The sequence below is a fragment of the Halictus rubicundus genome, chromosome 13, assembly GCF_050948215.1.
Source record: "Halictus rubicundus isolate RS-2024b chromosome 13, iyHalRubi1_principal, whole genome shotgun sequence".
Classification (NCBI taxonomy): Eukaryota; Metazoa; Arthropoda; class Insecta; order Hymenoptera; family Halictidae; genus Halictus; species Halictus rubicundus.
The window spans coordinates 3,056,076-3,074,606 of NC_135161.1; the positions used below are offsets into that span (position 1 = coordinate 3,056,076).

The window sequence follows — 18,531 nt, forward strand, 5'->3', positions numbered from 1 at the left end:
CCCATAAAAAAAGAAATAAAAAAGTTTTGTAATTGGATCAGTAGTAGTTCACACCTATATACCCGACTGAATATTTACATTTTACACTGCTCGGCGACCGAAACAGCTCGAACTGACAAAGATCGTATAGCCCCGTCCGGCTTGAATCAAGACTTTACTGTATTCGGATAATGGAGAATTTAGGTATCATCGGTTGAAATAATCGAGATTCTACTGAGTCCACAGTTGAACAACAAAATATGATCCAAATTATACCATGTTTGGTATAACTTTAATTGACACAAATATATTGGTAAAAGTTTTACAAAAAAGAATACTTGAAAACAATAAAATTTTTTCATTGGGCTATTATACCCCTCAGTTAGTGGGGATAAATTTTACATAAATATCGAGACTTTCATGTATATCGAGACTTTTATTTATTTCTCCTAACAAATATACAGGGTGTTCATCTGAAAACTTTCCAGCCGAATATCTCGAAAAGTATGAAAGATATTAAAAAGATTTCAAGGGAGAAAAAGGTGGGGCAGTATTTTGGCAGTCATTTAAAGGTCAACTTTGTTTTTTCAAGTGGAATCCTATATTTTTTATTATGGGATCTTATTGTACGTAAAAAGACCAGCAATTTTTGTAGGATACTTTTTTTATCCGCGCACTAGTTTCGGAGATATTTAAAGAGAAGTAGACCGAGTCATGCTTATACTGAGAGAAAGTTTGTAATTTCTTTATAAATATAACAAATCTTTTTCGAGATATTCTGCTGGAAAGTTCGTTTGCTAATGGCCTTGCTAATTTGCATAGATTTGAAAAGAAATTTCTAGGACTGGCGAAAACTGCTTTTCACTGCTTTTCTCAAATCTTTTCGCTATCAGAAAGTTACGAAACCTTCAAATTCACGTTCTAAGAATCTACCATACAGAGTATACATGGAGTACGCTAAAGTATATCTTTAAAGAACAGGTCAGAAGTTTCACGAATGAGAGATGAGAGTAGAAATTCCCTTTCCTTCTCGACGGGATTTCCTTCGTGAGAAAACGTTTAATATCCGTTGGTTCATTCCGAGGCTGCAAACATTCTCGGTCGGGAGTCGACATAAAATAGTATTAATCGTCGAAAAATTAATGCAAAGCTGGATTTACTTTTGTTAAGCTGACCGAGGGGTCCCCGTATACGAATCTCCTCGACCAATTTCTCTGGTCGCTGCAAGATTACACCGAAAAATGGCCGACTTTACACAGAGAGGTTGCAGCGCTGAGGATATGCGGATCGATGTCATTTGTTAGAATTATATGCTTTAAAAGAATTTATAACATTATAAGCTGCCAGACGCGGACGTCGATACTCTTCGATGGTTCATTTATGCCCAGGCATTCAAACGACATCATTAATTTTTTAATCTTTCTAACGGTCATTAGCAAGTCATTAAGGCAAGACAGGGACAGCTTATTAATATCGTGGTATGAACAATGTGGTTTGAAATCCATTATTAATATATCTATTTTACATGTTTTATTTTCTTCTCCTCCGGATGCTAAGATTTGTTGCTGTCCATCTTTGATGAAAGTGAAATGCAATGAAAATAATTTTTGATCGAAAATTTTGTTGAAATTATTAAATTTATAGGTTTCTTTTAATTATGCAATTTAGGCGTTAGCGATATGGTATTTACACTCTTGTTCATACGTCAATACATTTTACATTTGTTGATAATGTTTTGCAAAAATTTGGCGTCCCTCGTTTCCCTTTGCTAAATTGATGTATAACAAATTCATTTCCAACTTTCAATGAACATTTTCCAGAGTACTAATCAGTGTCAAATCATTGCAGAATAACTGTAAATTGGTCAGACATGAGTCAAATAAATGACAAACAAGTCAAACATTGTCAGTTTTAGAACTCCATCAGAATTGTATGTTTTTCATTGGGAAATGATAAGTCTGCAGAAGGCTTTTTGAGATTAATAAGTAGTTGTCTTCTATTTGGTATGAAAAAAAAATTGAAATTGGTAGCGAAAGGGCCAATGACGAACAAGTGATCGCAAAATTATACTTGTTGGTTTCCAGTATTATTCTACCACATTATCATTCTCGAGCGGCACAATTTTTTCGAAATGGCGCAAGAGTTTCATCCGAGTTCCCATGCTCTGTGACCTCTCAAAATTTTTCGACGAAAATACTTTAAAAGATTATCGGAGCATAACTGAGCATAACACGATGAAACGAATGTGTAACACTAGAATGGGGCACACACAGACACTCGAACGCAGCGTGATAAGAGACACCAGTTGTAAAATTTGTTGGTATAGAAAGCTAGGGAGCATGGTGACTGGGTGATCAAATTCACAGCTCTACCATACAGCAAGGATGCTACTAACCCAAACACTTTTCGGGCTTGTAGTACGCTTAGGTTGTTAGGGGAATTAGTATCCTTCGATTCGGACGAATCAGTTAGATGTACTTGACGTGTGTACATTTGAAACGGAAAAGGCAGGCGGCGACGGGAAGTATAGTTACGGTTAGGCGAGGATCGTGAAATTCTAGACCGTGTGAGTAGATATCTCTTGTGTTGTATGATTAGATGTTCGATTAGAAGCTCAGCTTCGTCAGCAGAGGGAAAACAATACGAGTAAAAGATACAGAGGGAAGGACGCAGTATACAAATGGATGATACATAGTCGATGAATCGCATGGTGATACGTTTCGTTTTCGAGACGGTGTACTTATTATGATTCTATTATCTAGTATCTCTTCTAGTCGGTAAATTTGTTCCTAGTCATGTATTTTCCGATATATATATATTATACATATATATATATATACATAATGTCTACCCTAGGAGATTTCCGTTCTCGTTTCTGTTTCCGTTTCCCGTTTCCGTTTGTTAAGTCGACTCCACTCGCAGATGGAGCTGGATCAGCGACCGGCTGCGATTTTGTAACACGTGACTCTGGTGTGTGTCGACAGCTCGGGGATCGAAAATAATCCGACGGTGTTTTACCGGCTAATGCCCGGCTCCACGGCACAGACCAACAAGTTTCACACGTTTTACCTTCAGCAACGTAACGAGGAGTCCGTCACGTGGGCCGACATCAAGGTTAACCATCCCCTGGATTACGAGAGCATAAAGGAGTACAACTTAACCGTGCGAGTCGAGGTATGTGCGTCTAACCTAGGATTGCAGTTCATTCGAACGGACGCGTTTTGTCCATTTTGTGTCCCTGAAACCGCAGCCGAAAAGCTCCTAACAGGGCAAGGAACCGAATTACAGTGAATTCTCGATATATGTCAACAACACCGGTCTTGTCAGCGTCAGTGTTATGTTTAAACTCCTCGACGTCCGAGGCCTCTCGAGCTTCGTGGCCTTGGCGACATACAGTGACGAGCAAAAGTGTAAACACACTTCGCTAGTTTTACATAAAACGTGACAATACAACCTATTTTTCAATTGAATGATAAAGATTAGGTACTAATAATTACAAAGTGAATAGGATAAACAAAACACAGCAGTTTATTTTCGTTAATATTAATAATATACGGAATATTTATCGAAAATAGGGATTGAAAACAATTTTTACAGTTTTGCACTTTAATTGTGCTCGTCGAAATAAAGCTTTAAATTAATATTTTGTCCATTTTTCTTTACTTTCTTGTACTGCTTCTAGCCTGCGTGGCATACTATCTATTAAATTTTTAATCATTTCCGGCTCAATGTTGGACCATTCTTGTTCTGTCCTTTTCCACAATCCATGAACACCTGAAGGTGGATTGTCATATTTTGCTAGCCTTATTTTCACAATTGACCACAAATTTTCGATTGGGTTCATATCTGGACTTTCTGCTGGCCACTTCATCACAGAATACTTTTGATTTTCTAGCCAGGTTTTTACTATCTTTGAGGTATGCTTAGGGCCCCATCTTGTTGAAATACTACTTCGTCTTCAGCAAATTCAATAGAATTAACAACAGAAGGTTAATTATTTTGCAACATATTTAAATAATGCTCTTTACACATGATATCTTTTATCCGAACTAAGGGACCAGCACCCTTATGAGTAAAACAACCCCAACACATAATTGAGCCACCCCCGAACTTCATAGTTTGTTTTATGCTACTTTCTTGATTGCTATTTTCGGATGAAGTCCAGTATCAAGACCTTCCATCAGATTCAAATATATTAATTTTTGTATCGTCAGACCATATAACTCTTTTCCAATCTTCTGTTGTCCACTCTTTGTATGTGTGAGCAAATTTTTTCGTAGTTTTCTGCACTAAGTGGTTTCATCTTGACTTAGACGTGTCAACTAACTTTCAAATAGGAGAAAAACTGTGTAAACACCAGTCTAAACGTGTCTTACTACAGTTGGCTATCAGTGTTTGTTGACAATCTCATTTCCCTAGCATTTGTGTATTATCTTAACCGTTTCTGATGAAACGTGCAAAGCTGTAAACATTGCTTCAAATTCTTATTTTTATAAAATATTATATATATTGTTAATATTATCCAACATAAACTGTTATGTTTTGTTTAGCACATTCACCATATAATTATTATTACCTAAGCTTTATCATTCAATTGAAAAATAGGTTGTATTATCACGTTTTATGTAAAACTAGCGAAGTGTGTTTACACTTTTGCTCGTCACTGTATATAGAGAAATCACTGTACTGTGCCTATGTCAACTATACTTACTTTTATTTTAAATTGAATGTTTTTCATTAAAATCAGTTAATATTATATGTTATATATCTCTTTTTAAATATTCATTATGCTTTGCAAATAAGTTTAATTATTATAGATACAGTAATTGGGTCCCTAATTCATAATGTAGACTGCGAATTTTATGCATTTCTAGCAGAAGTGAGTATGTGCGTTTTAAAACAGGCGAAACATTATGCAAATTTCAGAGCATCGATTATTTTCAACTTTTTTAAATCATTGAAGAGAGGAAGCAGTTTTTATTCGGCTCCCGCTTTTCGCAATTGAAGCAAAAAAATTTTCATTTTGCATATAAATCCGCAGTCTACGTGTTATACATTCTCAAAACGCGGGTTGTCACGTTATCAGTTACAACCATTGTTAAAAATATTTACGCAAAAGTATTCTGTTATTCTGCACGACTCGTTTCTCTAACTGTCAGATCTAACTTGGCAGATTTTTTACTGCGACTATCAAAACCCTTATTATTAAACTTTTATATGCAAAACTTTTATGTTTCAACAAAAATCCACGAAAATTTTAAGCAAAAGGAAAATAACAGTTGACAAACTAAATACATTCGTGAAAAAGGCGTCTGAAAGTAACTTTTGAAAAATTTGTACTTTCTAAGTTACAACCATTAAAATTGAATATTTGCATTTCTCAAGACACGAAAATATTTCTCAGGAAACAGAATAATTTCTCGTATTTTACATTTCTCTATTTTAGCAGTTTTGATTTATTTATTCTATACGAAAATTTGTTACTTCTCCTCAACTGTGTTGCAATCTGATGCATTTGTTTAAACTATGAGTTCGCGAAGAAAATATAATTGTACAGATGTAGAACAAAAATGAGTAAAAACTACGGAAAAATATTTTACGCAACTATTTTTAAGGAGCATGCGTGAGCCGAAAATTCATATCTGCATACAATTTTACGGTTAAGAGGAAATATGTTATATTAAAATATATGCATCGAATTTAGATTGTCTGCTTCCGAATTATTTATGAAGTAACCCAATGAGTCCATTCGCGGATGCCAAGAACGTTCAGGGATATTGACAAACGTGTCATAAAATCAAGAACAGATAGTACAATTGAATATCAATTGCATAAAAACGCAGTAAATCGCGAAAAGGGTTTCTTGCATTTCAAAGTACCAGTAAAACGTAATATTAGATACGACTATGGAGTTTCACAGCGAGTGCATTTCCCAGGAAATTTTTGTGTGGATGCTCCTGGTTAAATAACCAACCTTCTTTAATCCTTTTAGAAACTGGGAAGGTACCAACTTGAAAATCCGCTTACGAATCCTGGTATTATTTATATTCTAGACTGTACCTTTTACTTTCGAGACAGTAAACACTACTGTTCGACGATGGTGCGCTTTAAGGTTTCCGTATTAACATTGCTTCTTAAGAAAAATATATCCTCCTTTTTCAGTTGTTTGTTCGAATTTTTTAAAATAAATTCCATTCAATTGAAACGTTTTCAATGAAGAAATATAAATGAATTTTTAGTTGAAACTTTTATATAGATCAATGTATTTTAACCAAATATTTAACCAAAGCAGGGTTTATGATTTTTGCACATTTTGCTGGACAATAAATTAATTTCATTGTCTCATATTCGTAAAAGTAATTAATTCTAAAATTCATGTGGGCACTTTTGATGCAAGACTTTTCTCTTGAATAACATTTCTTCTACTTTCTTGCAACGTAATTACTTTATATTCATTTGGTTGCTTTGAGAAGAATGCACAAAATGATGAGAAATTATATCGGTCGAGCGCGTGGTTTTTGGAAGAAATAGTGGATGGCTAAAATTTCATTTCGTAGAGGAGAAAGGTGTTACGTTTCTTAATCTATTTTCATTTATACCGACCACTTCATATTATTTTATATCCCCTTTGTAGAAATAACTTTTCTTTTTCTTGATGAGCGTTTGCTCACAGGATAATCTCATAATCCGTTGAAACCACTCTAGATATATGTCCTACTATGAATAAGAAAATAAGAAGAAACATTACTGCTTTCTGAAGTCATGTTAATCCAGAGAATAACTTTACATTTTATTATTTTTCATTAATCGTGAATATTAGAAACATCTCCACACAGGTAGCCTATACCATACAGCTGTATATTTTGATTTGACCATTTATTAAACAACATATACAAACGTGACAAACATATTTATTTTTTGTATATTTTATTTGACCTCTTTACATATTCAGAACGATTGTCACGAAATTTCCTGAAACGTGCCTATTACAGGTAAAACCACGTAGAAAATATAAATAAATATTCGAGAATCCGTTTCTGATTTTATGAAATCTTCAATTTTATGTAATTACAAAGGCAGCAGTTTTAAATGTTCTATTTTGTTCTTGTTCTGTACTTCCCGTTTGATGCTTTGTCCATTGAAATTTAATTTATTCTCGATGCATATAATGTCGGAATTAGTTGGATTAACCGAACTACTGTATTCTGGGATGTATTGCACGCCATAAATACGATCTGCTATTTCTACATTTGAAAATGTTTCATTGAAATACGATTTTCTCCGATGAATACGTAAAAATTGATATGTATGTTTATAATTAGACATGCAAAATAGAATTCACTCTATATTCCCTCTCACAGAACAATGGCGCCCAACAACTCGCTTCTGAAGCGACTGTCTCCATTATCCTGGAGGATGTTAACGACGAAATACCTTTGTTCACTGAGCGCGAGCAAGAAACCGTACTCGAGGGCGAACGGATCGGCACTAAAGTGACACAAGTCAACGCTATCGACAAGGATGGCACTCATCCCAACAATAAGGTAAGCGCGATCACGAGTATCGTGATTCGTATCAAAGATTACATTAAGCTGATCAATTGTAATAGTTTAAAACAGGAACCAAAAATAACAGTTATTCTAACATTTTCTACGGTAAAAATCATTAATAAAAAGTTGATTGGTATTGAAATTTCAGATAATCTATACAAAATATAAAAAAAAAATCGAAGAACAAAATGATTAAAAAATATCGATTTTTATACTTTTTGATTACAAGTAACAGTTATTAGTTTCCAAAAAATTGGATCATCCTCGATAAATCTTATCAATGAAGAAAAACTGTTTCCATTGCTCAAAGCAGTTATCGATGAGAGAAGTTAATTTCGATCGCTCATAACAGTTATCAATGAGAGAAGTTCATTTCGATCACTCATAACAGTTATCAATGAGAGAAATTTATTTCGATCGCTCGTAACAGTTATCAACGATCGAATTTCTCTTCACTTGTTCATAATAATTATTGTTTGAGAAAATTCATCTGAGTTGCTTATTTAATTACTGAGTTGTCTTCTCTTTTTCGGATGGAGGGAGCCTGTGAAATTCATTGAGAAGGTTTTGTACAACAAGACAAATCAACAGACCATAAGAGCAACACAAAATCTGAAAAAAATTTTTCAAAATTTTTTCAACTGTGAAAATCAGAAATATAGACTCCCGTATTTATCAAAACTAGCGTGCATAAATCACGCTATGCCCGCAAATCAGGTTAGCGTTGAACGAACCTTTTCTGCTCTAAACTTAACGTTAGATGATTTGCGGTGTAATTTGTCAGGAGAATATTTGGAATAATTCATGTTTGTCACATTAAATTTTGATTGTAGCAATTAATTTTATGAATGAAAAATTTATTAAATAATTTATTCTCTACCCTTTGAAAGTTGTACTACTTAATAATGACTATTACAAATTTCCTGCATCAATAACTGTTATGAGCAATCGAAATGAACTTCTCTCATTGATAACTGTTATAAGTGATCGAAATGAATTTCTCTCAACATCTCCGATAACATTTACCAATAAGAGAAAAAATTTTCGGTTACTTATAATCCTTATTTGTAACCAATAGGATTTTATGTATAGTTGATAAAATACTGGTAATTCCATGACTTTTTTTCTTTTTGGTTATAACAGTTATAGTCCCTGGTTTAAAAGTTTTCATATCATTTTTGCTTAGCAATGTACTTGGAAATAGAAATAATTGATATGCAATGAATGAACGATATTTTAACGACAAAGGGTGTAGCAAAGTGATTACACGATTAACACGACTTACCTACAATACATAGAAAATTAGCTTTTAAACCAACAGACTTATTGTTGGTTCTTCAGGTATGCATAAATGAAATTTATCTGTTCAAAACAGCTTGGGATGATTTTAGTTTTATTGTTACTAGATGCACATCTTCTGAGCGTATAAACTTTTGTTAGTAATTATTCTTACACAGATGAAAACAGTCCTCAAAACTGGGGTAAAAAATATATTTTGTTATCTTGAGAACAAGGTTGTAGGAGAAAATAATTTTTCATTTTGCTTGGTTTTAAATTACAAATTCAACCATGTAAAAAAGTTTTTCTAAAAAATATATTGCAAAATTAATTTCTTTTTGCAGTTTTTTGGAATTTTTGTTGTTACCATATAACAAAAATTATCGCGTATATTGATTTGTCCTACTTCGCGCGAGAAGTAGGTAGGTATAGTGTTCTGGCACGTATGCCAGGAAGTATATTAAAGTTTCATAATATTTCGGCAATTGTTCTGTGTGTATCTACTGTAGCGTGCTCTGTTGTCCCTTTAACAGCCAGAAAAGGCATAAGTGCTACGCGGCGCGCGCGCGCTATTAATCACTGCTACGCCATGCTGGAACCTTGTACAGGGTGTCAAGAAATTATGTATAAAAATCGTTACAGCGTGATTCTACACCTTAGGATCGGCGAAGACTGATAAAAAATGTCTGGTGCACAATTGACCTTGACCGATTTTTTCAAGGTCAACTTTTTTATGATTATATAGTCCTCTACTCTTAGAAAACAACTTTGAAGTTTCGTAAACTATTTCATTTCATATGTCTATAGGGTGTCCCAAGATGGTATAAACGTGGTGCGGGTGATTCTATATGAGAAAGTACAGTCGACAACAAAATACAACAAATTTAATTTATTTCTTAAGAACGTTATGTACGCGAACTTGGCAGGTTTCTAAAGTAAATTTTCTCGAAAACGACGCGTCAAATGAAAGATTTTATTGTATATTTTCAATTTATTTTCTCATGTAGAATCATCCCCTCCGAGTTTATACCATTTTGGGACACCCTGTAGATATGTGGAATAAAATAGTTCATGTAACTTCAAAGTTCACTTGAGACCTCCCTTTGGGACGGTTCCTTTAAGACTTTTGTTCTTTGCAATGACAAACTATAGGATGCAATAAAAAAATTTTTGACCTTGAAAAAGTCGGTCAAGGTCAATTATACACCAAACTTTTTTAACAGATCCTCACCGATCCTGAGTTGTAGAACTTCGCTGTAACGGTTCTTACACAGGATATCTTGACACAAGTAACTGTTCTTGCATTGATGTTTAACTGAGGTGATATTTATTCCGATATGGATTCCTATCAGCAGAAAGAGCCGGTTACCACCCGATAATCTTCTCCTGAAGGGGGTGAGGAAAGCGAGAGGTTCGTGCCCCCAGGCACAGGATAGCGGAAAGGCTTAGCAAACGGATACAGTGAAGCGCTAAAGATCGCGGCAAAATCAAACAAATGTAATTGAATGCGACTGTACATGGCGTTTCACCTAACTCGAGCATCTAAAATATCTCGCTTGTTTTTATGATAGAAAAAAATTGCAGAAGATAACATTAGTTGGCTCAGAGGGGCAAATATTATGATAGGCAAAAAGATTTGTTCAAGGTTATATTTTTTGAGATTCCAAGGTCATCGAAGTTTTTTTCAATGGAATGATATATTTTTATTATCGTTATATGATAGCCGAGGTCAAGACGAATCTAATGACCTGTAATGTTATGACCTTCACGTGACCTTGAGTTTGTTATCACCAACGATTCCACACCATACATTTACACTCTATGGATGCTGGTGTACAACTTGTCGAAGCCATTTCGGGTTTTCAGGGCACCAATAATGCATATTATGTGTATTCAGTTGTCCATGGTTAGAAAAAGTTGCTTCGTCAGTAAAGAGATCGTCATAAAAAAAAAGTTCATTTCTTTGTATTTGCTGCAATGTCCATGTACAAAAAGCAACACAATTCTCAAAGTTGTTGCCATGAAGCTCCTGATGTAAGGATACATGGTATGGATGAAATTTATGGCGTTACAATACTCGGCACACACTTGCTTTGTAAATGCCTAAAGTACGTCCAATTTGTCGACAACTTGTAGTAGGATCAATACTGATTGTAGCCAATACAAAAGTTTCGGCATCTTCTCCAGTAGCACGCTTTCATCTTTTTCTGTTCAGTGATTTAATACTCCCCGTTTTACAAAACAATTGAACTATGCGGCCAAAACTTTGTCTAGAAGCATGATTTCTCTCAGGGTATCTTTCTGCGCACAGTTGACATGCTTGTAACGAGTTGCTTTTAGCCTCACCATAAACTAAAATCATTTCTATCTTTTCTGCATCACTGTAGACCATCGTTTCAGAGAAGTAACGTTATCTTTCACAATCGAATAAATCCCGATGGATTTCTTAAACGTACCGATTAGAGTCACCAAAAGGAGAAGAATTTGTATCAGTGTTTACAATTTATTGTAAGTGTGTTTACAGGCATTAGTCAAGGATCAAGAACATTTCTTGAAACCTCAGGGGGATCATGTCATCGTTATTTCACTACCTACATCTACCCTACTTTTTTGAATTTTTCAGACTCAAGGTCACGTGAAGGTCATAATATTACAGGTCGTTGAATTCCATTTAAAAAAACTTCGATAACCTTGAAATCTCAAAAAATGTAACCTTGAACAAATTTTTTTGTCTAATATTATATCATATAAATTATAAAAAAACAAGCGAGATATTTTAGATGCTCGAGTTAAGTGAAACACCCTGTATATAATGCAGCGGTGACTAGAGCGGTGAGCAAGGCGGCGTATAATAGCGGTGCACATAGAAACAAAAATGTTTGTTTCTGATAGCGGAGACAATCGCGGTTCGTAGGCATTCGGCTGTCGGACGTCAATCGTATTACTGCAACTTGAAATCGTGTAATAATAATTTTATTATAACATATTATACACAAGATAAATCTTTCAAATATTGGTGATATATTCTATAACAAAAAATGGCTTAGATTTGGTTCTGAAAAAAAACCAAACCAGGAAATAGCATCTTAATCAATCGAAATAGAAATAAAAGTTACGGCTAATATCAGAGAAACAAAATGAAAAAGATATAGTACTTTTTCAAAGCCTCATTCCACACGTAAAGAAACTGCCAGGTGAAAGAAAATTGTTACACGTGATGGATGTACAACAAATTGTTTGCCGTTATGTTTATAGAACGTCACAATGATCAAACCCTCCCTTTCAACATCAAAATGCTCAAACACAACACGAGCCAAATCCAAATATCAGTTTTCCTCATCCGTATCATTAATTCTTTTTATTATTAAAGAATTCAAATTTTAATAAATACAAATGATTGAAACATATACAAATATGATTATATAATACGGAATTAGCTTTACTTACCTAATGGCAGTGTTTTCCAAACTTCCGACATCTGTGTACCCCTCGTAAAAAAAAAATTGCATATACTTCAATAACAATCAAAATATTTTATTTTTTCCTTTTTTAGTACACAAACAAAATAATAATAAATGAAAAATAAAATTCATTCATAACAAAATATAAATAAAAGTTATATTTTAAATAACGTTCATTATAATCAATGAGAAGGATGAAATTGTTATGTTCAGACGACAGATCATCATAATTTGGTTCCCTGGTTGTTAATTTTAATCTGAGATGCGGTTCCACATCCAAAAGCCTGTTTTTTGTTTGACTTAATGTCGACAAATGCTGAAAAAGCAACTTTACATAGAAATGAAGTTGGAAAAGGCAAAATGTGTTTCAGGACTTTCTCTGTTAAAACTAGATACACATTTTGCATTTGCAACCAGAATAATGTTAAAGCTCCTTATGTTTATTTTTCAATAATCCGTCTGAACCTAATTCCAACAATTGTTTTCTTCTGCAAGCGGTAAACCTTCTGGCATGGATGCTGTATTAATGTTAAACGGATATCTTATCCATTTAATATTTTTGTTTAAATCAGGAAAATAGTTTTACAGGACCACTTGTAAATTCTCTAAATGCTGTGTTATACGTACAAAATATCAGCATCAATTTTACCAGCCGAACTTATTATAAACTCATGAAGAGAGGGAAACGAGTCCGCTTCTCCATTACCAACTTTCTATTGCCACAAATTTAATTTTGCCATGGTAGCGTTCACTTTGTCTTGAACTGGAAACAATGAAATTTCTTTGCCTTACAACGATAAGTTGAGACAATTTAAAACAGAGAATATATCTGCCAAGTGTGCCAATTTACAGAGCCATTTCCAGTCACGTAAACAGTTTCTCAGCTCAAATCTATCATTAAGAAAAACTTGAAGTCCATGTCCGAGTTCAAATAATCGGTTTAGAATTTTCCCTCGGGATAGGCAACGAACCGCACTATAAAAAAGAAGCTTAGTATGACTACTTATCATTTCTTCACACATTCGCGGAAAAAAGTTGTGCATTCGAAGGATTTTCCAGAACTTTCTGTACATCAGCGGGCGTACAGTGCGGACAAATCGCCTGTTTTCGGCACTTCTCGTAGTTCGGTTATTAATGCATACAGACAATTATATTTACCAATATAGTTTATAATTTTAACAAAAAAAAAATTTTTTGAAAAAAAAATTTATTATTAAAAATTAACAAATTTATTTTTAAAAACTAACAAGTTTAGAACAAAATTAATAATAAATGAACCATATGTAAAATTAACAATAATAAACTTAAACAAATTATAATACTAGTGAATAAAATGAATAAACTTAACAAAACGCTATTCGCTATCCGAGTCATTCTCAGTACTTTGATTGCGACCCAAAATCATTGACTCTCGTGATCTTGCACATCTCAATCTATCCTTACATTCTTATAACTTTTTCAATAGTTATAAAACATATATTAAAAACAAATTAAAAATACATAAAAATGATTGACATATAATTATTGCAAAATTGTATTATGCATAAAAATGATTATTATATGATTATTATTAACAATTTCCATCCTAACACGCATGTTTTGCAAAAGAAATGTATTTCATATCGTGATATACACGAATATTGAACTTTTCCAGTAAATTCCCCACTCTAACTGTGGCGAACAAATGGCAAAATTTTTTACAACCACATTTGTTTACAAATGTATACTTATTGTTAATTATTCACAGAAAATGAAATTTAACAATATAACTAATACATTTAAAAAGAAAATAACAAATTTTCCACGATAGATCCTAAAGGAAAGGTATGGACACTTCTTAAAAAGTTTATAAAATTGAGAGTCGCAAAAAGTGGCAGACAAAACTATGAAATTCTTAAACTATAATAAGTAATGTATCCGAATATGTATAAATCTCAGGACATATTTTGCCGTTTTTGTTTTATGTTAATTTGAAGTTTTATATGCAATTAACAAATAAAACCACCGTTGAAAATTTGTACAAAAAATAAATCTACTTTATTAAATGTATAAAGAAAGCATATTCCTTGGTAAGCACTTTCCATTACACAGAATTACTATTGCACACTCATTTACAGTTAATATAATATTTTTCGATTTTTGGCACTTTAGAGAGTGCCTCCATGGCCAAATTTTTTTACAAAAATCTAAATTTGGTTACTAATGCATATGTAATGGTAATTAGTCACAAAAATTAAATTTAACAATAAAATTAATAAATTGAAAAAAAGAAAAACAATTTTTATCCATAAAAAAAATTGTTAAATGATTTTTAAATGAATAATAATATGCATTTCCTGCTTATAAAAAGTTCTGCCAAAGGAAATTTTCGTGCATCGTCAAATAAAAATGTAGTGACATGTGCCGACTTGTCCGCACTGTGGGGCGTCTCGTGTTGCCAAAGCCTCTCTGTACAGTGATTTCTTTATATATGTATGTCGCCAAGGCCTGGATGATAAACGTCGCGGAATTATCCCCACTACCGCGGGGTATGTATACTCCATAAGAGGCCTCGGATTCCGAGGAGTGTAAACATAACACAGCTCGGGTATGTCTCCTGGACGATACACGACGCTGACAAGACCCGTCTTGTTGACATATATCGAGAATTCAATGTATATGCAACGATGTGTGGATATGACCTTTGAGGCAACATTTTGAATTCTTGCAACGAGTCCTTTATTCATTCTGACCATACTTTGCTCCATCTGTGTTTATTTCAACACATCTATTCCAATTAGTTTTGTTCTCTTGCGTACATTTATTCATAACATTAGAGATATTTTCTCACGTTGTATGACCTGATGAATGCTGGCAAAATAAACAGTCGTCATGGATTTCTTGATCTTTTTCGTATCTAACAAACGCAATAAGATTTGCAAAATTCGCAATATCAGTGGACTCATCAACTTGTAATGCATAATAACGACTTTGAGAAATATCAGACAATAACATCTGCTTTACAATTATTAGACATATCAGTGATTCGTGGATGATCTGTATTATTTGAGAGAAAAAATTATATATTGTCGTTTGTAAATTTTAATTTAATATGTCTGTCGCTTGACTCTCCTGCGTCTCGATGGCAACTAAACTCTCTCCGATCGGCAGTTGATTTTCTGAGGGCTATGGGAGGGGATGGAGCAATTTGTTTATGATTCCCTATTGAAATTTCATGGTGCTTTGTCCCAGGTACCAAACCCGCGGTTGTCCTCGACCGCCCATTGTAAGCACAAGAACGTACACCAGACAATCAATTTAACAATATCACGCTCATTATGTTGGCACTTCCCGAATCTCGCGACCTTTCCTTAGCCTGGCGGCCCCGGATTAACCTTTCGGTCTCTCCGTGCACGCTGGTAAACCTTCATTCCGTGGGGACGTCTCCCCTATTTTTGAGGTTTATTGCGGCCTAAGGTAGACGCGTCGCGTCTACCTTTACACGCACTGGCTTGATATGCAACAGAACGCAATCGCTTTATCACAACGCGCCCACGAGATTCGGGTGACCATCGTTCGATAGTTTTCCACAATGTACAATTTTCAGCTAATACCGGTCTGCTCCATCCTCCTTCCATATCCTTTACAATACACGTGTATTTCCATACAATGAAATATTGTCGGAATTTGTTGATATCTAATTACCACTATATCTGCGTGACGGACACTGCACGATCTTAATTCTATCCGCAACAATGTCGAAGTCCCGTTGGTAGAGGAAAAAAATTACAGTGCATAGAAAGGAAAAACCAAACAATGCATCGCGGCGTCGGTACAGCGGCCCCAACGCTCCTTTTATTTCCAAAAAATAAATACAATCCCAGAACTAAGAATCGAATCACGGAACTGATTGGCAAGGAACGATGCGGTACAGTCAAACCTGTTTTTGTGCAGTCCTTTTCTATGCAATTTTTTTTTTGTGCGATTTGTTTTTATGCGGTATAGGAATGCCAACGGTGTTGGTATTATAACACCCTTGTGATGTTCTCATCACAAGAAGATGAACGTTTTCGACTACGACGAGTAGTATTCAATTATGTGCATTTTGAAAATTTCTCCACGTTTAAAATGAGAAATTAAATTTTTTAAATGTTTTTAATTTTTTTAAATGTTTCCATGTGTAATTTAATTATTTATTTTGTTTGGAAAGCACTTTCACACTATTTCATAAATCTTTGACATATTTTCTAAGTGAGACTTTTTCATGTGGCCCCTCTCCACCGCATAAAAAATTTTCATTAATATGTTGTAAAAAATTATTTGTTATAGCTATTTATGAAGTTTCTGAATATTTTTTAGTGCGGTTTCCTTTACGCGGTCCCTATCTACCGCACAAAAACAGAGTTGACTGTAACAGTAAATGAGTGCGAATACATAAAGTGCAGCAGGTATTTCTTGCAATCGATACGCTTCAACGAATAATTGTGTTAGAAATTCTATATGCAACTGGAAACACGTCGTCACTTGTAGTTTCTGGTCAAATTCTTAATTGGAATCGATGAATACGAGTGGTAATTATACAGTTTTGCCTAATGAGTATCATAGTTGCGACTGGGTAGTTCGGTGATATTATATCACCAAAACTTTGTCAATTTCAGGGGGCTGAAATTGTATTTGTCAATAACACGGGTGTGATGGAAATATCGTGTAACTTTCTTGCGACGTGTAATACCATTATACTGCAAAATGCCATAATCAAATTTATTCGCGTGAGCTGCGCTTTTATTATAATTTTAAATGTTCTGCAATCTCATTGCAAATAAAACATTGTCGGTGAATATGAAACGTTGCTTTGCGAGAATTTGAATATATTTATTCACTGTTATTACCATTCCAATAAGTTTGTAAGACTCAAAACCGGTTTTGATTACTGAAATCAATACGTAAAAATTAATTAAATATTTAGTCAAGAACCCTAACATTTGGACGTATAATTGTAAGACTTATTATTATTTATTATAATTTTCGCTTAAAAAGTACATTTTTGTTAGAAAGTCAATATGCTATCTCCTAAATCCTCCGGTTTTGTACAAAACAAAAGATGCTAACGAAAATGAATCTCAAAATACAAATTACATAAGTAAAATATTAATTATGTTAACTTAAAAACAGAGAAGCTGTAGAGACATATAAGTGCAATAAGAATTTTTATCTATGTATACAACATACGTTTTTATAAAAACATTTTTTCTGTTTGTACTGCCTGTTGGTACTTACTTTTTGAGAACTGAGTGTGAATATAATATAATATATCTTACAAAATCGGTCTCTTACTGAATCATGCTTTGTGAGGGCTAAACTTTAACTTAAGAGACCACAAATTTTGGACGTTTGTTTATATAACCCCGTTGATTACGACGAGAAAATACCAAAAATCCAAGTTTAACGTTAGGAATTCACTGGATTTCAAGCAGTTTTGACAGGTAAGGGCGCCGCCATATTGGTGGGTGCTTAGATATTGCCGCATGCTTGTAGTGCCACCTAGTGGCTCCGCTCATTAGACGACGCGCGACGGGGTGAGTACATGCCAACATGGCGGCGCCATTACCTGACAAAAACGCTTGAAATCGGCCAATTTGAAACACGCATAACTTTTGAATCAGTGAATTCCTAACGGTAAAACTTGGACTTTTGGCATTTTCTCCTCCAAATCTACAAGATTGTGTAAAAAAAGTCTCAAATTTGTGGTCCCCTGAGTTAAAGTTTAACCTTTGTGAGAGTTGCATCCAGCTGGGGCGTAATCAATGCCTCCTTATGAATGAAAGGGTCTGTATAAGCCGTTTTCCCTTCTTAGAAAAGAGATTAGAACAATTCCAATCGAAATTGCTGAGATGTAAGTTCTCCGTGCGTAGCAACACCTGCGTACCACCTAAGTCGACGATTCTGTTCAATGAAATCAGATTAATCATATTAGATGAATTGATTTATGTCTTAGGTCACCTACTACGTCGTGGACAGCGACAGGAACGAGGGATTGAGCTACTTCGAGATCAACGAGGAATCCGGCGACATCTATACCAAAGTGGTGTTCGATCGTGAGAAGCAAGGGGCGTACGCGTTGGAAGTGGAAGCCAGAGACGGTGCAGCATCGGCGCGGCCCAACAGCAATGGACAGCCCAATTCAGGTAAGAAAGTTATAGATTTTTCTTTGAATCCTTTCAGTCATGACTTTGCTCGATTTGATAGTGCCGTTGTACACATACTGGTTAAGACTACCGTGCTAT

At 34.4% G+C, this 18,531-nt stretch overlaps 1 protein-coding gene across 3 annotated transcripts in view; it reads left to right on the plus strand.

Annotated features, from left to right (window-relative positions):
- The window catches only part of LOC143360353 (neural-cadherin), a 522,812-nt gene that overhangs the window by 127,853 nt on the left and 376,428 nt on the right, over window positions 1–18,531 (plus strand). For all 3 annotated transcript variants that reach the window (XM_076799099.1, XM_076799100.1, XM_076799101.1), the window contains 3 exons: window positions 2,964–3,153; window positions 7,341–7,523; window positions 18,243–18,432. In XM_076799099.1, coding sequence (XP_076655214.1) covers window positions 2,964–3,153; window positions 7,341–7,523; window positions 18,243–18,432 — 563 coding nt within the window. The remainder of the gene's footprint in view (window positions 1–2,963; window positions 3,154–7,340; window positions 7,524–18,242; window positions 18,433–18,531) is intronic.